At 41.4% G+C, this 20,084-nt stretch overlaps 1 protein-coding gene across 2 annotated transcripts; it reads left to right on the top strand.

Moving 5' to 3' along the window:
* Nucleotides 1-212: 212 nt before the first annotated feature.
* Nucleotides 213-18,685, top strand: LOC148360416 (protein Dok-7-like). Of its 2 annotated transcripts, none has more exons than XR_015851060.1 (11): nucleotides 213-281; nucleotides 344-389; nucleotides 509-576; nucleotides 2,229-2,379; nucleotides 3,861-4,061; nucleotides 12,638-12,757; nucleotides 14,882-14,995; nucleotides 15,101-15,474; nucleotides 15,544-15,618; nucleotides 16,388-18,239; nucleotides 18,373-18,685. XR_015851060.1 is itself a non-coding variant. In XM_088341245.1 (11 exons), exons 1-10 carry the CDS (start codon nucleotides 228-230, stop codon nucleotides 16,544-16,546), a joined length of 1,362 nt encoding a protein of 453 aa, XP_088197371.1. In that variant the 5' UTR covers nucleotides 213-227; the 3' UTR covers nucleotide 16,547; nucleotides 16,636-18,685. The 2 variants fall into 2 exon arrangements, 1 of the variants encoding a protein (XP_088197371.1); XM_088341245.1 differs by having other exon boundaries at nucleotides 16,388-16,547; nucleotides 16,636-18,685.
* Nucleotides 18,686-20,084: the final 1,399 nt, after the last annotated feature.

Consider the following 20,084-nt stretch of genomic DNA (forward strand, 5'->3'; position numbering starts at 1 on the left):
GGTCCGGCCCCCGTAAATTGTATTTCATAGCACGCCCGCCATCCCAGGCAGCCCCCCCTTCTGGATTAAAGCAAAAAAAAAAAAAAAGAATCTGAAGAGCCGTTTGGGGAACCGAAGGGGCGACTCTTAGCGAGCCGAGCCAAAAGAGCCTCTTCCCTCCAAAGAGACGGAATTCCCGGTGCGCGGCGAGTGCTGGTGCGCATGCGCACAGCTGCCGCCGGCCAAAGATGACGGAAGCGCTGTCGGTGGAGGGCCAAGTCCGCTACAGGGACGCCAAAAAGGTAACAACTCGATTGATACTTCCAAACCCATAAACGTGACTCGTTTTATGACTTTGTCCTAGTGGAAAAGTCGCTGGGTGGTCGTCACTAAGCCTTCGCCGGTCGCAGGTCAGTTTCTTTTATTTTTTTTGAGTTTGAAAACTTTGATTTTGGGGGGGGTCTTCGGGTCTCATTTGCATAATCGTGACGTCACCGCCGCGTAAAATAAAGATTTGTATTACACGCAGACTGCCTGTGCGTGCTGGCCTACAAAGACAAGAAAAAGGGCAAAGAGCGTCTGCGAGTCACGCTTGAGGTAAGCAAGACGATCTGCTCCATTGGGGCTCAATTGAGTCGAGGGGATGGGGTTGCAAACGAGGGGTTTCGGGCTTAAAACGAGTTCTAAATTGGGGGGGTGGGGGAGGCACACGTTTGATTTGAAACTGGGGAAAGGGTTTCACATTGAAATTTAAATCGTGGTTTTAAATCAGGGATAGCGTCTTGAATTAGGGTTTCAAATTGGAGAGAAGAGCCTCCATTTGATTTGAAACTGGGGTAGGGTTTGAAATTGGGTTTAGGCGAGGGGATAGGGTTGCAAACGAGGGTTTACAGGCTTAAATCAAGTTCTAAATTGGGGGGGAAGGCCTGAGTTTGATTTGAAACTTGGGGAAGGGTTTCAAATTAAGGTTTTAAATCAGGGATAGAAGGAGTTCCATTTCGATTTCAATGCAGCGATAGCGTCTTGAATTAGGGTTTCAAATTGGAGAGAAGAGCCGCCATTTGATTTGAAACTGGGGTGGGGTTTGAAATTGGGTTCAGGCGAGGGGATGGGGTTGCAAACGAGGGTTTCCAGGCTTAAATCAAGTTCTAAATTGGGGGGGAAGGCCTGAGTTTGATTTGAAACTTGGGGAAGGGTTTCAAATTAAGGTTTTAAATCAGGGATAGAAGGAGTCGATTTCAATGCAGAGATGGCGTCTTGAATTAGGGTTTCAAATTTGAGAGAAGAGCCTCCATTTGATTTGAAACTGGGGTGGGGTTTGAAATTGGGTTCAGGCGAGGGGATGGGGTTGCAAACGAGGGTTTCCAGGCTTAAATCAAGTTCTAAATTGGGGGGGAAGGCCTGAGTTTGATTTGAAACTTGGGGAAGGGTTTCAAATTAAGGTTTTAAATCAGGGTTAGAAGGAGTCGATTTCAATGCAGAGATGGCGTCTTGAATTAGGGTTTCAAATTGGAGAGAAGAGCCTCCATTTGATTTGAAACTGGGGTGGGGTTTGAAATTGGGTTTAGGCGAGGGGATGGGGTTGCAAACAAGGGTTTCCGGGCTTAAATCAAGTTCTAAATTGGGGGGGAAGGCCTGAGTTTGATTTGAAACTTGGGGAAGGGTTTCAAATTAAGGTTTTAAATCAGGGATAGAAGGAGTTCGATTTCAATGCAGAGATGGCGTCTTGAATTAGGGTTTCAAATTGGAGAGAAGAGCCTCCATTTGATTTGAAACTGGGGTAGGGTTTGAAATTGGGTATAGTGGCTCACATTAACATTCAGATTGGAGACGGGCTCAATTTAGTCGAGGGGATGGGGTTGCAAATGAGGGTTTTCAGGCTTAAATCAAGTTTTAAATTGGGGAGGGGGGGAAGGCCCATGTTTGATTTGAAACTGGGGAAAGGGTTTCACATTGAAATTTAAATCGCGGTTTTAAATCAGGGATAGCGTCTTGAATTAGGGTTTCAAATTGGAGAGAAGAGCCTCCATTTGATTTGAAACTGGGGTAGGGTTTGAAATTGGGTATAAGGGCTCACATTAACATTCATATTGGAGACGGGGGCTCAAACTAGGGTTTTAATATGGGGTAAGGTGCATAAATTGGGATAGGGCCTCAAACTAAGGTTGTAGGCTTGGGACAGGGGATCGGAAATAGGAGCTTGGGATGCAAATGAGGGTCAAACTGAAGACCTTGACGTGTCTGATTAGGGCGTTTACGGCATCGAACCCGGACCGGCCTACGACGGCGTGGACTTCTGCTTGGCCGTCCTGTGCCCGACGCGTTCGCTGCTGCTGGGATTCCGCAGTCGCCAGGCCTTGCTGGCCTGGGACGCTGGACTACGATACGGTCTCGGAGAAGGTCAGTTTTTTTTTGGTGCCATACTAAGGGATGGATTGGGGCTCTCGGTTGGGATTTCCAATGGGGATGGGGTTTCAAATTCGGTTTTGAAATGGGGACAGGGGCTCGAATCGAGGTTTCAAACTGAGGATAGGGTTTCAATTGAGGTCTTTGATTAGATTTTTAGGTAGGGGCTCATATCTGGGCATAGGGTTTCAAATTACGTTTCAAAATGGGGATAGGGGTTAAAATTGGGGGTTTAAATGAAGGCTAGGGTTTGAACGTGGAGCTAGGGCCTCACATTTGCTTTTAAATTAGGGACAGGGGCTCACATTTGATAGGGTTTCAAAATGGGGATCGTCTTTCACATTTGATTTGAATATGGAGATAGGGTTTAAATTGGGGTCTTGAATTGAGGCTATATGAGGTTTTAGAGTGGGGCTAGGGGTTCGATTTGGGTTTTAAAATGGTGATTAAGTTACAAATTAGGTTTTAAAGTGAGGATAGGTGTTTAATTTATCTTTTAAATTGAGGACAATGGCTCAAAATGTTTTAAATTAAGACTAGAATTTCAAATGAAGTTTTAACGTGGAGATGGGGACTTCAATTTGGGTTTGAATTGGGGCTAGATAAGAGCTCACTTTTGCTCATAAACCATGGATGGGGTTTCTAATTACATTTCAATATTGGGATAGGGGTTGAAATTGGGGGTGTAAATGAAGGCTAGGGTTTGAATGTGGAGCTAGGGCCTCACATTTGGTTTTAAATTGAGGATAGGGTTTCAAAATGGGAATCGTCTTTCACATTTGATTTGAATATGGAGATAGGGTTCGAATTGGGGGTTTTAAATTGAGGCCAGGGTTTTATATGAGGTTTCAGAGTGAAGCTAAGGGCTCAATTTGGGTTGTAAATTGGGGATAGGGGCACACCTTTGATTTTAAAATTGGGAGTGGGGTTTCAAATAGGGATAAGGTTTCAAATTGGGTTTTATAAAGGGGGTTAGGTGTTCAATTTATCTTTCAAATTGGGGACAATGGCTCAAAAAGCTTTTAAAATGAGGTTAGAGAATCAAATGAGGTTTTAATGTGGAGATGGGGACTTCAATTTGGGTTTGAATTTACTTTTGGTCTTAAACCAGGGATATGGTTTAAAATTATATTTCAAAATGGAAATAGCGGTTGAAATGAGGGATCGGCTTTAAGGGTAGGGCTTCAAACGAGGTTTGAAAGTGGAGATATGGACTTAAATTAGGTTTCCGAATTGGGAATAGGGGTTCAAATTAGGTTTTCAATTGTGAATACGGTTTGAAATCGAGTTTTAAACATGTGCTCAAATTCTGGCAAAAAATGGAACGAGGAGGAAAGGTGTTCACTAGACCGTTTTCTTGTGAGGCATTCAAAGACCCCTGACAGTGTAGGAAATCTGAAAACTTGACAGCAGCTGCTTCAAAACAACTTTGAATTGACGCCCCTCCTCCTTTTCATGTGATTGGTCGTGAGCAGCGCACAGGTTCCCGGTGAGCGTGGAAGCCGGCAGCCGTCTGGAGATTGGCCCCGCCTCCCTGCACCTGTCCACCAATCACTTATCCCTGAGCAGGGGAACCCCGCCCACCGTGACGGCCAATTGGGAGCTGGCGTCCCTGCGCCGCTACGGCGCCGTGTCCGGGGGGCTCGTCTTCGAGGGCGGGTCCCGATGCGGATGCTGTGAGTGGCTTTTAACCCGAATGCGGAATTTACGATTTTCCCTGAAGGCAACTTCTTTACAGGTCTCCAGCGGGGGTCTCAAACTCGCAGCCGTTGGGCCATTTGCGGCTCATGGGATGAGAGCTTGAGGCCCCAGCTTTAATATGAAAGTTCAAAGGGACTGTTTATTGTCAAGAGCCTCCTCAGGTGTGCCCCAGGGCTATGTCCTTGGGCCCCCTCCTCTTTATAACCTACCTTCTCCCCCTAGGCCATATCTTCAGGAAATTCAATGTTTCCTTCCACTGCTTCCCGGATGACACCCAGCTTTACCTTTCCTGCAACCCATTTTTTTCCAACTTTCGTTTGTTTTTTTCCTTCATTTATCCTTTCTTACTCATTTTTCCCTTTTTCTTTTTTTTCTTGCTTTTGCCCCTTTTCTTTCCCCTCATTTTCCTTCCCTTTTTCCTTTTTTTCCTTTTTTCTCCTTAATCCCAATTTTTTATTTTTTCCTACTTTTTCCTTTTCTTGTTTTTTTCCTGCTTTTTCCCCCTTTTACTTTTTCTTATTTTTTTCCTTTTTCTTTCTAAATTTTCCCTTTTTCTTTGTAGCACTCATTTTTGGGCGCATGACACAATACAGTGACATCTAGCGATCAAATTATACACGCTGTCCCTTTAATGTAAGTACAGCCCATGCTAATGGATTACTGTATTAACAACAATCGATTGATTTTCATATTCATTCTCGATGTTTTTTTTTTTTTTTTTTTTTTTTAAACATGTTTTGAATTTATTTTGCGTAATATTTTTTTTTTTAAAAGATATTCGCACCATCGGCCCCCAAGTCAATTGAGTCTAAGACCCCCGGTCTACAGCTTCTGCTTTTGGATGTATTTATCGACATGTTTGTCGCGAGTCACGAATTCCAATGTCGTAGCACGTGACCAAGGGGCTTTCGTGGAGCCTGCAGGCCTCTGGTTACAGTTCTCCGATGACCGCCCGCTATTTATAGGCCAGATGGGCCGATGGCATTCTTGGGGGCGTGGCCTATGACCGTTATTTACACGGAAATTCCCAGACAGTCTCGCTTCAACGATGACAGAGTTAGCCAGTCTAAGAAAATGTATGCAAATGAGAAAAAGGCCTACAATGAATTGAGCTGATTTTCCAAGTCTTTCAGTAGTTTTTCACTACTTTAGCACGTGATCATGTTTTTCTGTACCGTATTTTCCGCACTCTAAGGCGCACCTAAAAGCCTTTATTTTTTTCAAAAGCTGACCATGCGCCTTATAATACAGTGCGCCTTATATATGGATCAACATTAAGTCGCAAAGTCTTCCAACTAACTTGCAGCCGCCGACTCGATTTTCCCCCGAACGCCAAGTCGTCTGCGGTGTATGCTGGGATTTATTTACCGGCGTTTCATTGGCTAACCAATGTGTCAATCATCATTTGAATCGATCACTATTGGCTAAAGTTATTCGGAGGTCAAGGGGCGGATCCTTTTGATCATTTACAGGCTGGCATTGGCTTGAACGGCAAAACAAAGCCTGCAATTGGAAAAACAAAGCCTGCAATTGGCCGAAAAAGATGAATGCGTATAGCACGTGGTTGACGGCATACAGAAAGCATTTTTTACTATTCTGTATTTGTAAATATTTTATTCTCCTGGATTTACTACACTCACGGATATAATAGGGCATTGGCTGCACATTATTATGAACACAACGACTTTGGTGAGCTACTCCGGCTATATATTTTCCCTGTATCTTGTTTCAGACTGAACGCGATGTTTCTGTGATAAGCGGTGCAGATAATGGATGGAATGGAGTGTCTATTTTTAAATTCAACTCAATTCCAAGCGTTTGTCATATATACAGTAAAGTTGCGAGCGAAAAAGAAAATAGAAACTAAGGAATGGTTGGCATTTTTTGAATCCCAAGACTTTAACCTTCCGAATGATGGAACGATGCATTTGAGTGACATCGTACGGACACCGCATCCGCACGTGTTCGCGACACGTATTTGCAAGCTTTGGGAATGTTAAGGGGATAATCAGTTGGACTGAACCATCTGACTGTTTTGTCCACGTTCCCATTGTAGCGCCTTATAATCCGGTGCGCCTTATGTATGGAAAATATAGGACCAAAAACTATTTTTTGGGGGTGTGCCCTATAACCCGGTGCGCCTTATAGTGCGGAAAATACGGTAGTTTGTAAAAATGTTGATTTGACGACTTTTCAATACTTTTTCACACTTTTCATTATTTATCACGACCATTTTTCAGTTCTTGATCATACTTTTGACTGTTTTTCACTTCATTCTTCATAATTATCGATCCTTTACAGGACTTATTGACGCTTTTCATTATTTTTCACTGCTTTTTTTCCACCTTTTATGAGGACTTCTTCCGTAAATTTCCAATACATCTTATTTATTTGACCGCTTTTTCATAGTATTCACTCATTTAGGGGCTCCTGTGTGATTTTTTTTTTTTTTTTTTAGGGTTTCAATTAAGGTTTTTAGGGGTTTAAGATGTGGACAAGGATTCGAATGATGGCAAAAAAGGAACAGGGGAAAGGGGCTTCACTTGATATATTCTGGCGAGGCGTTTAAAGACCACTGACGACGTAGGACATTTGTGAACTTAACAGCGGCTGCAACTTTGACAATTTTTCTTGACCATTTCATCAATTTTGCTAAATTTTTCAATACGTTTTCTCTATTTTTTAGTAACTTTTCCATAGTTCTTGCAACCTTTGAGTACTTTTTACCACATTTTCTACCATTTTCACTACTTTCAAGTAGTTTTTCCATCACTGTACTTTCCCACAAATTTCAGTACTTTTTCCCATCCATTTTCCTACTTCTTCTGTAAATTTCACAATTTTACTACATTTCAATTTTTTTTAATCTTTATTACATCTTTGCAGTACTCTTTCAATACTTTTTACCATTTTATTACGACTTTTGGTAACTTTTCCATAGTTTCCGCAACGTTTTTGTTCTTTTGACTACAATTTATGAGCCTTTTCACTCATTTCAGTACTTTTCTCATGCATTTTTAGATAGATAGATAGATACTTTATTCATCCCCGTAGGAAAATTCCCACTTCCAGCAGTCTACCCCGTTGTTTATTAACAGATGAACATGATGCCCTAGGGGTGCTTGTAGCGGAGCGGCTGACGTCACGCCAGTCCAAAAGTTCGACATCCCTGCGGCAGATGGAAATCTTTTTCTTTGTGTCCAGGGATACACCACCTTGTGTTAGCGAGTCCGTCTCCTCTCCGATTCCCGTAGGCTTTCGTGTCTCTGTATAGCGGCCCTGAAGCCGGAATAGCTCCGGGTGGCTAAACGTTAGCGTCCGGGGTGCTAAACGTGAGCCACGTTTCCGCAAAACACAGCAACTGTTTTTCTGCGCTCCTTTTCGACTTCTTCCAAAGACTTCACTAAGTTTTCATACTTTTTACTATATATTGCCAAAATGTTCCATTTTTCTTTTTCACTTTTCAGTACGCTTTAAATACATTTCACTATTCTTCACTACTTTTGTTTTATCGTTTTAAAAACGCTTTAGTACTTTTTATGACTATTTCTAATTTTTTTCACTACTTTTAAGTCAATTTTTTATTGCTTTTCTTAATTTTTCACTCATTTGCAGTACACGTCCCTTACATTTTCCTACTTTTCACATCTTCTGATCAAATTTTTAATTTTTTTTCAGTTCTTTTCAGTACTCTTTCAATACTTCACACTTCTTTTGGGAACTTTCCCATAAGTTTCCCCCATTCTTAATCTTTACTGGCGTGGCGCTTTCCGAATTGTTTTGTAAATAACCGAAAATGAACACCCTGGCAGAATTCCCTCATTTTTCTGTCGAGGCATAAAAGAAAATATGTTTATCATTGCAAAGAAGTTTCACGAGAATGCACAATACAACAACAAAAACAAACAAACCACAACAATCATAAAAAATTCAATATATATCATAAAATACGTCCTTAAATCGCAGTGGGATTCTTGATGAATGGGATTTAGTGCCCTCTAGTGACGGGCGAGTAGACTTCTGCCTTTATGACACGCAATTAGTATTGGGATTGTTTTTCTCGCTATTCACCTTTGAGGAAAATGGTTGCTCAATGACGTTAGAACTTTGAGAGAAGAGCACTCGGAAACCGTCGCAAATCGATATCCCAAAAGGAGAGCGTTTGGATGCTCGCCTCCTGGTTTAGGAGACGCTCGCGTTCAGGCGGTCGGGCCCTTTTAACGAGCCCCTCGCTGCCGCCGGGTCGATATTTGGACCCGTCCGGGTCCGTGGAGTCTCCTGAAACCTGTCTAGCCCCATTAAGAAAGCGGCACGCGCAATTTGAAGGGCTGTCAAAAGTCAGACGAGTGAAAGCTCAGCATGATTTTGAAGCGCGCAAGCGTTATTTTGCTCGTTTCTGCACACAAGGCGGGTTTGGGTTTGTGCATCGGAGCGGAACCGCATCAAATTGTTTCCTAGCAAAAAGTGAAGCCAAAAAAAATCTTGGAAGGAAAACGGAGTTAATTGCCTGCTATATTATGAAAACAAAAACATACTCGGGGAAATGGGGTTTTAATCAAAAGGGACATCGCTGGTATCTCAGCTCGCCTAATGGCTAAGGGTTACGAGACTCTGGTTTATAGTTTAGGTCACAGGTGTCAAACTCACGGCCCACGGGCCACATCCGGCCCGGCGTACAATTATATCCGGCCCGTGAAATCCTTTTATATCATCTACAGTGGAACCTCGGTTCTCGACCATAATCCATTCCATTTCTTTGTACGAAAACCCATTTGTACGATCACCGAAGCCGTTTTTTCCCATTAAAAGTAATGTAAAATCGGTTTAATCCGTTCCAACACCCTGAATTTTCACAACGAATGTAAACATGAAGCTAATCGTACGTTCGCGTTAGCGTCATCTTCCGTACGAAAGATGACGCTAACATGAACCTGTAAAAATAAAAAAATCAGGTCGTTTACGCGTCATTTAGCACCCGGGTTCCCACAAGTGGTGAGCGGTTAAAGGATAAAGAAAAGAATTATGAATAGGATTTTTTACTGGTCGGCAGAAGCCATGCTGTATTCCTGAAAGAAGGGAAACTCGCACACCTTCTTCATATTTTGCTATTATTTCTTTCTTAAATGCAATAGTTGTACGCCCTACTCCTCTTTTTTTGACCTGTAGCAACTTTGCTGCTTGCACCGACCTTCTTCCGAGGCATCATTAGGAGTTAAAACACTCCCTTCACCGCTTTTGAAAAACGAAAACAGAAAAAGAGTGCGCGTTGCCGTGACAACAGTTCTTCACGAGGGGTGGGGGCAATCTACACGCGTACGCCGCTCAGCGTCGCCCCTAGCGTACCGGCGTTCGAACTCTGATTTTTTTTGAACGAAAAGCGAAGCGAGAATTTCTCGAAATTTTGGGTCGAGAACCGATTTGTTCCAACTGAGAGGCGTTGGAAAACCCAGGTTCCACTGTACTATAATGGCCCGGGTCTATGAAACCCTGATAACTTTCAAATTATACTCAGTTGCTAAAAACCACAATGGCCGAGAAAATGATGTTCACTCACATTGCCGGTAAACCCGTGCGTCTTATTTGTGGAGATTTTGTGGCCGTCATTAAGGAATTTCATGTAAAATGGCACGACAAGACAAAACTTCAGAGTAAGCTGAAAAACCTTGAATTCAGAGAAAAGCTACAGAAGGTTGAAGAGTAAAAGAAGAATATGAAGATTTTTTTTTCACCAAAGCAAATTCCTAAAGTGAAAAGCACAAGTTTTATTGATATTTTCCGTTTTTTCATATTTTCATTTATATAGTTTTGACAGGAGATACTTTTATGGAGAGCAACAATTTTTTATTCATTTAATGTTTAAGTTTGTTTATTCTGGAATAATATTCCTGACTGTTTTAAATTCATACATATATATATATATATATATATATATATATATATTTTTTTTTTTTTTTTTTTTTTAAAGGAAAGTATTCAATAAATATTTATCCTGTTTGACCTGCGACCAAAGGTGTGGTTTGAGTTCTGGCCCTCTGTATAATAGTTTGTCATCCCTTGTTTATGATAAAGTTAAAACTTATATAGACTCTATGTTAACAGAATTACTCAAATAAAAACAAGCATTAAGGTCAATAAATTTCCCAAGCGGGAGAGCACTTTCCTGTGGCCCACCCCGGACGAGTGCCCCGGCAGCACTGCCCCCTCCTGTGTGTCTAGTTAACTTTATTCACACAGGAAACAGAAAAATACATCGGAAATGCGACTTCAAAATAAAAGAGTACAAGACTGATAAACGTACAAGAGATGCAATTAGACTGATTATTGAAACGTTACTTCGTGTGTGTGTGTGAAAGATTGTTTTTATATTTAGGAATATAAAAACAAGTTATATTCACACAGTGAATTCTGAGAAATATTACAACCAAAACGACCAACCTATCAGTTGAGGTCATGGCTAGGGTTAGGGTTTGAGTGTTGGTCCTTAATGTTAACAGCATTGTTGGCTCGACTTGTAAATTCGCTTTGATTCGCTCGCAGTGTCGTGGGTTCGAATCTCTGTCAAGACAAAATTACATCAGGTTGTTTTTTGTTGGAGAGACCAAAAGCCTAAACTGAGTTTCAACCAAAATCTTAAGCTGTGTATTGCCTTGACTGGGAATGGAACCCGCAACCTAATGAGTGCAATACAACCACTGTACCAGTTGAGCTACAAATTGTTACAGACTCTAACCAAATCTTTAATCTTAACCTGAGCCCTGACCCTAACCCTAACATTGAAATGTAGAGTTTTGGTTGAACATTTCATGAAATATTGGTAGCTCAACGGTTAAGATGCTTGGCATTTCTCGTAGGTATTTCCACTCCATCGGATTCAGGTACAAATCCCAGGTCGGGAGTTTTTGTCGGAGCAACCAAAACCCTGACCCCAACCAAAACCCTAAAAATTGTACTGTCTTGGCTGGTACTTGAACCCACAATCTCTGACTGATAGGCCAGTTTTTTACCATTTAGGCTATTCGAACTTCACACCAACTTCCCTCCTTAACCCTCCCTTTAACCATAAGATCGGACCTAGAACGTTTAATTTGACCTGGAAAACAGCAATGACAACTGTTGAGATGCCTACACGACATTCACAGGGTTCTGGGTTCAATCTCAAATGAAGGCCATATGAAACCTAGTGCTTTTTGCTGGAGCAACCAAAACCTGAACCTCAGCTTTAACCAAAAGCTTGACTCTAAATCTTGTTTTGCCTTCAAAACTTGAAATAACAGCAGCAAAGCAGAAGACACACGCATACACGCATGCTTCTTTAAAATATTCGCCATCAGTAAATGCTTTTCTGTCCTTTGCTATGCAGTGAGAAATGTGATAGCTTGCTTCAGGGGTGGTGTTTTTAGCAGTGACAATGGTTTTCAGGGTTTGCGTTTGTTGGCCGTACCTGGACAAGGCGCGTTGTCGGACTCATCCTTAAATTCATGTTCATGTTTCGTCTCGTAACGACGTTTAACACTTGCCGTGCGAGGTACAACACTCTCGAGGCATAATGCACAAAACAGCACGGTCATTTTTGGCACGAAGCCTCATTTGTCTGTCCATGCTGGCCGGAAAGAACCAGATCTTTTCACTCGAGGAGCTGTCATGATTCGTTCATTATTCGCGCGCCGATGTTTCGTTGGCTGGGTTCAAACACGGATCTCTCCTCTGCGCGGCGCAGACACGCGCTCACACATGAAGCAGGGGAGGAGGGGCGCGACTGTAAACAGTATTAAAAACAGCACTGGTGCCTTAACTGCTAGGATACCTGTATTCCATTCACAAGGTTCTAAATGTAATCCCCAGTCAGGGCAGTACAAATTCTAGGATTGGGGTTTCCATCGACATAAACCCAAACCCCTAACGTGGACTAACATCCTTTCGCTTGTTCCAGCACCAGCCCCCTAACCCTAGGTTTTAACCCGCAACACTATGTACATTAGTCCGGCAGTTTACCGGTCGACTACCGGTAAAGGCGAATGCTCACAGCCCAACCAAAACCCTAGCCCCAATACCTCACAGTAGACCGAGATTCCAACCAAAATCCTAGGCTTAGGATTTGTACTGTACTGGGAATCAAGCTCAAAACCCTATATACATAGAAAACAGGCAGGTTAGCAGACAGCTAGCAATGAATTGTCAAAAGCCAGACCCTCGCTCCAACCCTTAACCCACAAACCAAGGTGACCCTGATTTCAGTATTTTCATATTTAAGTGTAAATGTAGTCCGAATATCTCCATGAGGAGAAATTCAGCGTCCAAGTACCCTCAAATATCAATGAAGGCAATATAAGAAAGATGCTTGTGTGTATTATTTTGTATGTCTTTAAGTTCGACTTACTTTATGGGAGCTCTTTTTGTCCACTGGAGATTTTGGCTACATATAAAGTCTCTTTCTCACCGTATTATCAAATGTAGCGTTTTTTTCTTGTTGGCTGAAGGAAAACTTTGAAATATGAAAGAGAGGACTTTTGCTTACGGGGACGACATCGCTAATGAATCTTCCCGTCCGCAGGGTCGGGGGTCTTTGTATTGTCCTGCCGCGACGGGGAGCGGATCGCCTTCCTGTTGGACTGCCTGGTGAGGGGGGGGCGCCCCACCAAACGCCTCGGCGGGCCCCCCCAAATGCAGACGGGTGAGCGTCGCAAAGTCCCGACGCCGTCCCTTTTAGCGCTCACGCGAGATGCAAAAGCGAATCGTGCTGTTCGGTCGATGGTCGAGCGGTTCTCCGTGATACCTTTCACCTTCTTTCGCTACTTTAGAATTTTCTGTACCTTTAGAAAGGTTTTCAGCTCTTTTTCTTACGCCGCAGTACTCTTTTCAATACAGTTCACCAATTTTCACTTAGTATTTTTTTGTCATGAATTATTTTCGACTTCTTTTACAACATAGACATACTTTATCCATACTTGTCCCTACATTTAAATGTTTTTCAGTCCCTTTTCCATTTTTTCAGTATACTTTTTTTTTACTACGTTTCTGAACTACTTTTTAGGTTAGAAATCACTGTACTGTTAAAATGTTTCAATTTTTTTTTATATTTTGCAATACCTTTTTCAATACCGTTTACTATTTTATAGTTTGATTTTGCATCATTTTAAATATTTTTTCTACTTTTACTAAATTAAAGTATAATGTAGTTTTCCCATTTTGCTCACCCTTTTTCACTTTTTTAAACTACTTTTTAATACTATTTTTTATTATTGAATGTATTATACTATTACAATATTTTTCAGGTTTTTACATTCTCTAGTCAGTACACTTTTTAATGAGGTTCACTTTTTTCACTACTTTCGGTACTTCAAATTGACTGCACTCTTTTTCATTTTCATTATATTTTGCAGTACTTTTTTCAGTACAGTTCACCAATTTTCACGACATTTTCGACTTCTTTTACAACGTTTACATACTTTTTCCAAAATGTTCACGATTCGTCTCTACGTTTTAAATATTTTTCACTTTTCTTTCTTTTTTAACGATTTTTCACTATGTTTCTGAACTACATTTTAGGTTAGAATTCACTGTACAGCTAAAATATTTCATTTTTTTCATATTTTAAAATACTTTTTTCATTACTATTGACTATTTTTCACTACTTTTTAGTGTTTTTTTTGCATCATTTAAAATATTTTTTTCTACTTTTACTCAATTGAAGTACTTTTATAAGAACATGTTTTCACTGTTTTTTAAATATAATGTAGTTTTCCCATACTGCTCACCCTTTTTCACTTTTTTAAACTACTTTTTAGTACTATTTTTAGGATTGTACTATTACATTTTTCAGCTTTTTACATTCTCGAAAGTCAGTACACTTTTCAATGAGGTTCACTTTTTTTCACTTTCAGTACTTTAAATTGACTGCACTCCTTTTCAGTTTTATTATACTTTGCAGTACTTTTTCAATAGTTTTCACGACTTCTTGGTATTTTTTGGTCACACATTTTTGACTTTTTACAACGTTTACATACTTTTTCCAAAATGTTCACGATTTGTCTCTACGTTTGAATATTTTTCACTTTCTTCAGTATAATTTTTTAAAAACGATTTTTCTGAACTACATTTTAGGTTAGAATTCACCGTACTGTTAAAAGATTTCATTTTTTCAATATCATTTACTATTTTTCACTGTAGTTTGTTTTTGTATAATTTAAAATATTTTTTCTACTTTTACTCAATTGAAGTACTTTTATAAAAACATGTTTTCACTTTTTTTATAAATTGAATGTAGTTTTCCCTTATTGCTCACCCTTCATTTCTTTTTTAAACTATTTTCATGATTGACTGTACTTTTACAATATTTTTCAGGTTTTTACATTCTTGAAAGTCAGTACACTTTTTAATGAGGTTCACTTTTTTCACTACTTTTGACTACTTTAAATTGACTGCACTCTTTTTCAGTTCTTTCATACTTTGCAGTACTTTTTCCACTATTGTTCAGGTTTTCCATACGTTTCATGATTTTATACGACTGTACAATACTTTTGCATCATTTTCACTATTTTGTCGCTACTTTTCAATACTTAGTGTAATTTGTGCATACTATTTACCAAATTTCACTACTTTTTAAAATTGTTGACATCATTTTCAGTCGTTTCGATCATTTTGCATTACTTTTTAACATCTTTGGGGGTTTTTTCCCATGCTTTTCTGAAAGTTTTTTTTATACGGCTCACTATTTTTGACGATATTTTCCATATTTGTGACGACTTTTTTCACAAGATGCGTTTTACCATCCGCTTTTGCATTTTCGATCATAAAGCGGAAGATCGGAACCTCGACGCGTCACGGAGGGAAGGACAAATTGAACGGGAAGCTTCCGAGTTGGAGAAAAGGCTCAGTGTTCTGTCCACCTGCAGTATTGCTAGCAGCACAGGTACATCTCACCTGTCTGGGAAAAACTTTTACAAGATTGAAATCAAGCTTTTTAAAGGGGCAACGTGTCAACATTTCTACTGATTTTCTTCGCTTTTCTCGTTAGCTTCTACTTATAGCCGGTGTACCGCGATTGCCGCGGACGACCACGGCTCTACCTCCAGTTACGGAAGCCGACGCCCCTTTTGGTCGGAGCCCCGCCTCCAAAGCCTAGACGCCCCCCGACGTTCCGTGGACAGCGGTATCGGCGGCGGTAGTTCGGGGAGCTTCTCTTCGGGAAGCGTGGACGACGTAGCCCCTCCCCCCCAAACTCCGCCCCCTTCTCCCCGCCCGGGCAGCCATTTCGCTCCCCCGCACTACGACATCCCGAGACGCTTGGCGGGTGTCCGGCCCCGGGTCGCGTCGCCGCGCTCGCCCTACCGGCCCGACGAAAGGGTGCCCCCTGTGGACGCGGAGGGGAACTACCACTTCCCCGGGCAGGTACGGTTTTGCTCGTGTCCAATGAGATGACTGGCCCCGCCCCCAGCAAATACGATTTGTTTTGCGCAGCACCTTCACGGCTCGGCCAATTACATCACTCCGGAGCAGTGGCAGGCGGCAAAGGCCACGCCCCTCCCGGCGCAGGTAAGATTCCATTCATTTGTGGCTGAGACGAAAAAGATGGCGGCTCAAATTCAGCTATGGAGTTGGAATATGGGCTCGAATAGGGTTTTCAAATTGGGAAAGGGTTCGAATTATGGTTTTCACCCGGGGAATAGGAGTCTACAATAGGTTTTAAAATGAGGATGGGGCTGGAATTAGTGTTTACAACTTTGGATCATGTTTATGAGGGTTTTATACCAAATATAAGGTTTCAAATTGGGATTTTCAACTGAATATAGGGCCTCAAATTCAGTTTAAACATTCTGATATGGGCTCAGATAGGGTTTTCAACTTAGGAAAGGGTTCGAATTATGGTTTTCACCTGGGAATAGGAGTCTACAATAGGGTTTTAAAACGATGATGGGGCTGCAATTAGTGCTTACAACTTTGGATCACGTTTTAAATGAGGGTTTTAGAACAAATATAAGGTTTCAAATTGGGATTTTCAACTGAATATAGGGCCTCAAATTCAGTTTAAACGTTCTGATATGGGCTCAGATAGGGTTTTCAACATGGCTTGGAGTTTGAATTAGGGTTTTCACCTGGGGATAGGGTTTTAAAATGTGGGTAAGGTTTCAAATAAGGTTTTAATGTGAGGATTAGTGATTAAATTAAATTGGCGATAAAGGCTGAAATGAGGGTTTTCAACAGAGAATTTATCCTGAATAGGGTCGTTTTTTTAAATCATCGGTTCCTAAATTTGTTTTTTTTTTATCAATTTCCTTTTATATTCATCTTTTGGTTCTTATAGGGTCCTTTTGAAGATTCCTCAGGTACCGATTCTTCTAGCGTACCGTTTTGGCTGCCAATGAGTGCCCGGGATGTGAGGGAGCCCCGGACGTCTTCCTGGACACCCCCTGCCGCGCCCTCGCACCCCACGTTGAGTACACCTGGGCCCCGCCCAGCCTGAAGTACGTTTTGTGAGAGAGAAGTCATACCCGGAGTGCGCTGAAAATGGTTTCCTTTGCAGCTAAAGTTCTTTTTTTGGTTTACCTACAGAGACAAAAACTACACAGTTGCGAAGAAGTGATAAATAATGGAGTTTTGATGCTGAAAGGAAAAAAGACGGCAGGGTTGCCAGGTGCATCCCTGTCAAGGTTGTCGCCATGGGAACAAGGGAAGCGACCGGATAGGACGACGCGGAACGCTCGCGGACCATCGGGATCTGCCGACGCGGTTCACGAGGGCTGCATAATTGCACCGCCGTCCGTTCCTCACTCGGAATTGGCTTTTGACAAGTCGTTGGCACTTTTTGTCTTAATTGAAAGAGGTTTCTCTGAGGATTTTACGTTTTGGGCACTTCCAATCAACAACCGGGACTGTTATTAAAAACAAAGAGGCCGTTATAGCAGAAAACATTCTAGGAGCGTGACAAATCCTCACAAGTGCAAGTTTTAAAATCAGTTTTCATTTGAATCCACCATTTCCTTTTCCCTCTGCATACACCTGCTACCCCACTGTACCAGCTCAGACCAAAAGGAAAAAGAATGATCATTTTGCCTTTACATGTATATTCATTGAATCATACGCACGTGTATTATACATAAGTAATATTTATTATATCCTATTTTGTTACTTAAATGTTATTTTTATGGGTTCAGAAGCTAATTAGCATAGGTTTGGATATTTTGCTTTACAAATATTACCGTATTTTACGGACGATTAGACACAACTGAAAACCCCAAAATTGGCCATAAAATTGAAAGTGTGCTTTATAATGCGGTGTGTCTTTTATACCAGAAAATATAATGGATAAAATTGGAAATGCATAGGTACAATCAAACTGTTCTGCCTTTGAGAAACATATAGAGTGGCGTTGGAGTGCTCTCTTGTTAATTGTTAGTGGCTAAAGTTCATTTTAGTGGTGGAAGCAGATGTCAAATGGTTAAGATTTGAATTTCACAAGAGAGATGTGCCTCATAGTGTGAAAAATACGGTTCGTGTTTCGTCCCGGGATCTGCAGTATTTGTTTGAACGTACTCTTGGGTTGAGCCGGCGCCTGCGATATAAAATGCCATTTTTTTTTTGATGACGCGAGCGAATCCCACGGCCGCCATTCCTCATCGGTTATTTCTCCGCAGAGGAATCCCAAGCGAGCGATCGCTCGAGCGCCGGCCTACTCCGTCTCCGCCATCGATCCTTATTTCTTTTGGCGAAGTGAGGGATGGCGACGGCGGGCAAGAGTGATCCGATTTGCCTCCCACGCTCTGATTATAGCGAGACGAATGGCTTCATATTTCACCTCCGTTGACTTTGGAGGGACTCCGGGAGGAAGCGGAGTGTGTGACTTTTTTGGACTTGTAAATATAATAAAAGATACAAATTCAAATGACTACCGTATTTTCCGCACTCTATGGCGCACCTAAAAGCCTTTATTTTTTTCAAAAGCTGACCGTGCGCCTTATAATACAGTGCGCCTTATATATGGATCAATATTAAGTCGCAAAGTCTTGCAACTAAAGCAAGCAGCCGCCGACTCGATTTTCCCCCGAACGCCAAGTCGTCCGCGGTGTATACTGGGATTTATTTACCGACGTTTCATTGGCTGACCAATGGGTCAATCATCATTTGAATGGATCACTATTGGCTAAAGTTATTCGGAGGTCAAGGGGCGGATCCTTTTTATCATTTACAGGCTGGCATTGGCTTGAACGGCAAAACAAAGCCTGCAATTGGCCAAAAAAGACGTGTCAATCATCAGTTGAATCGATCACTATTGGCTAAAGTTATTCGGAGGTCAAGGGGCGGATCCTTTTATCATTTACAGGCTGGCATTGGCTTAAACAGCAAAACAAAGCCTGCGATTGGCTGAAAAAGATGAATGCGTAAAGCAACGTGGCTGACGGCATACAGAAAGCATTTTTTTACTATTTTGTATTTGTAAATATTTGACTCTCCTGGATTTACTACACTCACGGATATAAGAGGACCATGGCTGCACATTATTATTGAACACGACGACTTCGGTGAGCTACTCCGGCTATATATTTTCCCTGTATCTTGTTTCAGACTGAACTCAATGTTTCTGTGATAAGCGGTGCAGATAATGGATGGAATGGAGTGTCTATTTTTAAATTCAACTCAATTCCAAGTGTTTATTGTCATATATACAGTAAAGTTGCGAGCGAAAAAAAAAAATAGAAACTAAGGAATGGTTGGCATTTCTTGAATCCCAAGACTTTAACCTTCCGAATGATGGAACGATGCATTTCAGTGACATCGTACGGACGCCGCATCCGCACGTGTTCTCGACACGTGTTCTCGACACGTCTTTGCAAGCTTTGGGAATGTTAAGGGGGTAATCAGTTGGACTCAACTATCTGACTGTTTTGTCCACGTTCCCATTGTAGCGCCTTATAATCCGGTGCGTCTTATGTATGTCAAAAATAGGACCAAAAACTATTTTTTCGGGGTGCGCCCTATAACCTGGTGCGCCTTATAGTGCGGAAAATACGGTATTTTAAAACTATTTATCTTTGGGATATCCCTCTTTTGTATTCTGTGTAGAGCGGCCTTGCCAGTCCTCAAAGGCGCTTCTAAATAAAATGTATTATTGAAATAAATTAGTGTTGTTTTTTTCTCCACCAAGGTACACACGCCTCTTTGGAGATGTTTTTCTGCCGCCGTTTTTTTGTTACAAATACCTAGTGTTTATCACGCGAGTATAGTTCCACTGTCTTTTTGCTCACGAGTTAAGGTATCTGCAATCTTTCCAAACTTCTCATCTGTATTTCAATCTCTCTCAAATCGATGCGCCCATCGTTGCAATATTTTTAAAAGCAACCAGAGCTGATGGAGCCTTTTATTGTTTTCCATTGTTCCCTTAAAGCGACGGAGTTGCAATTTTTAGCTAGCTCGCTCCCCTGTTACTTTGGTGCATGTTTGCATGCTGTTTATACTTGACTTTTATGTAAAGTGCCAATGCACACAAAGGGTGAAGAGCTTTTAGGTGAACTTCTAACCAAATGGGATGCTTTCGAAGGTGCATTACTTTCAAACCCAACAGAGCATATGGTAAAGTTAGAAAAGCATCCAACAGTCGTTCTATCAAATGCATTTTTGCACCGACGGAATTGTTAAAAATGTGGACGGTGGTGAGCACGCTGAGCAATTCATATTTCCATTATTATTTTTTGCAGCCAATTATTGGCTGTAATGTCTCTGGCTTTCTGCGTTAATCCAAGATAAAACTTAAGATAAAATATGATCCAAGAGCCAAGAAGAAATCAGACGGTGTTTTCCATTGGGGGCCTTGGTGCTGTGGAATGCTCTTGACCCCTGAGATTGGATCTGCAACCTCAGTGGAAATGTTTAAATCTAAGCTTAAAACACACTTCTATTCTATAGCATATGAATAACCTATATTTTTGTTGACAATATCAGGAGATGGTGTAATAAGAGTTTGCAATAGTCTTTGATCTCTGCAGCCCTTTGAGACTCTTTGTGAT

This window comes from Urocampus carinirostris, chromosome 8 (assembly GCF_059441175.1).
Source record: "Urocampus carinirostris isolate Australia breed hairy pipefish chromosome 8, RoL_Ucar_1.0, whole genome shotgun sequence".
Classification (NCBI taxonomy): Eukaryota; Metazoa; Chordata; class Actinopteri; order Syngnathiformes; family Syngnathidae; genus Urocampus; species Urocampus carinirostris.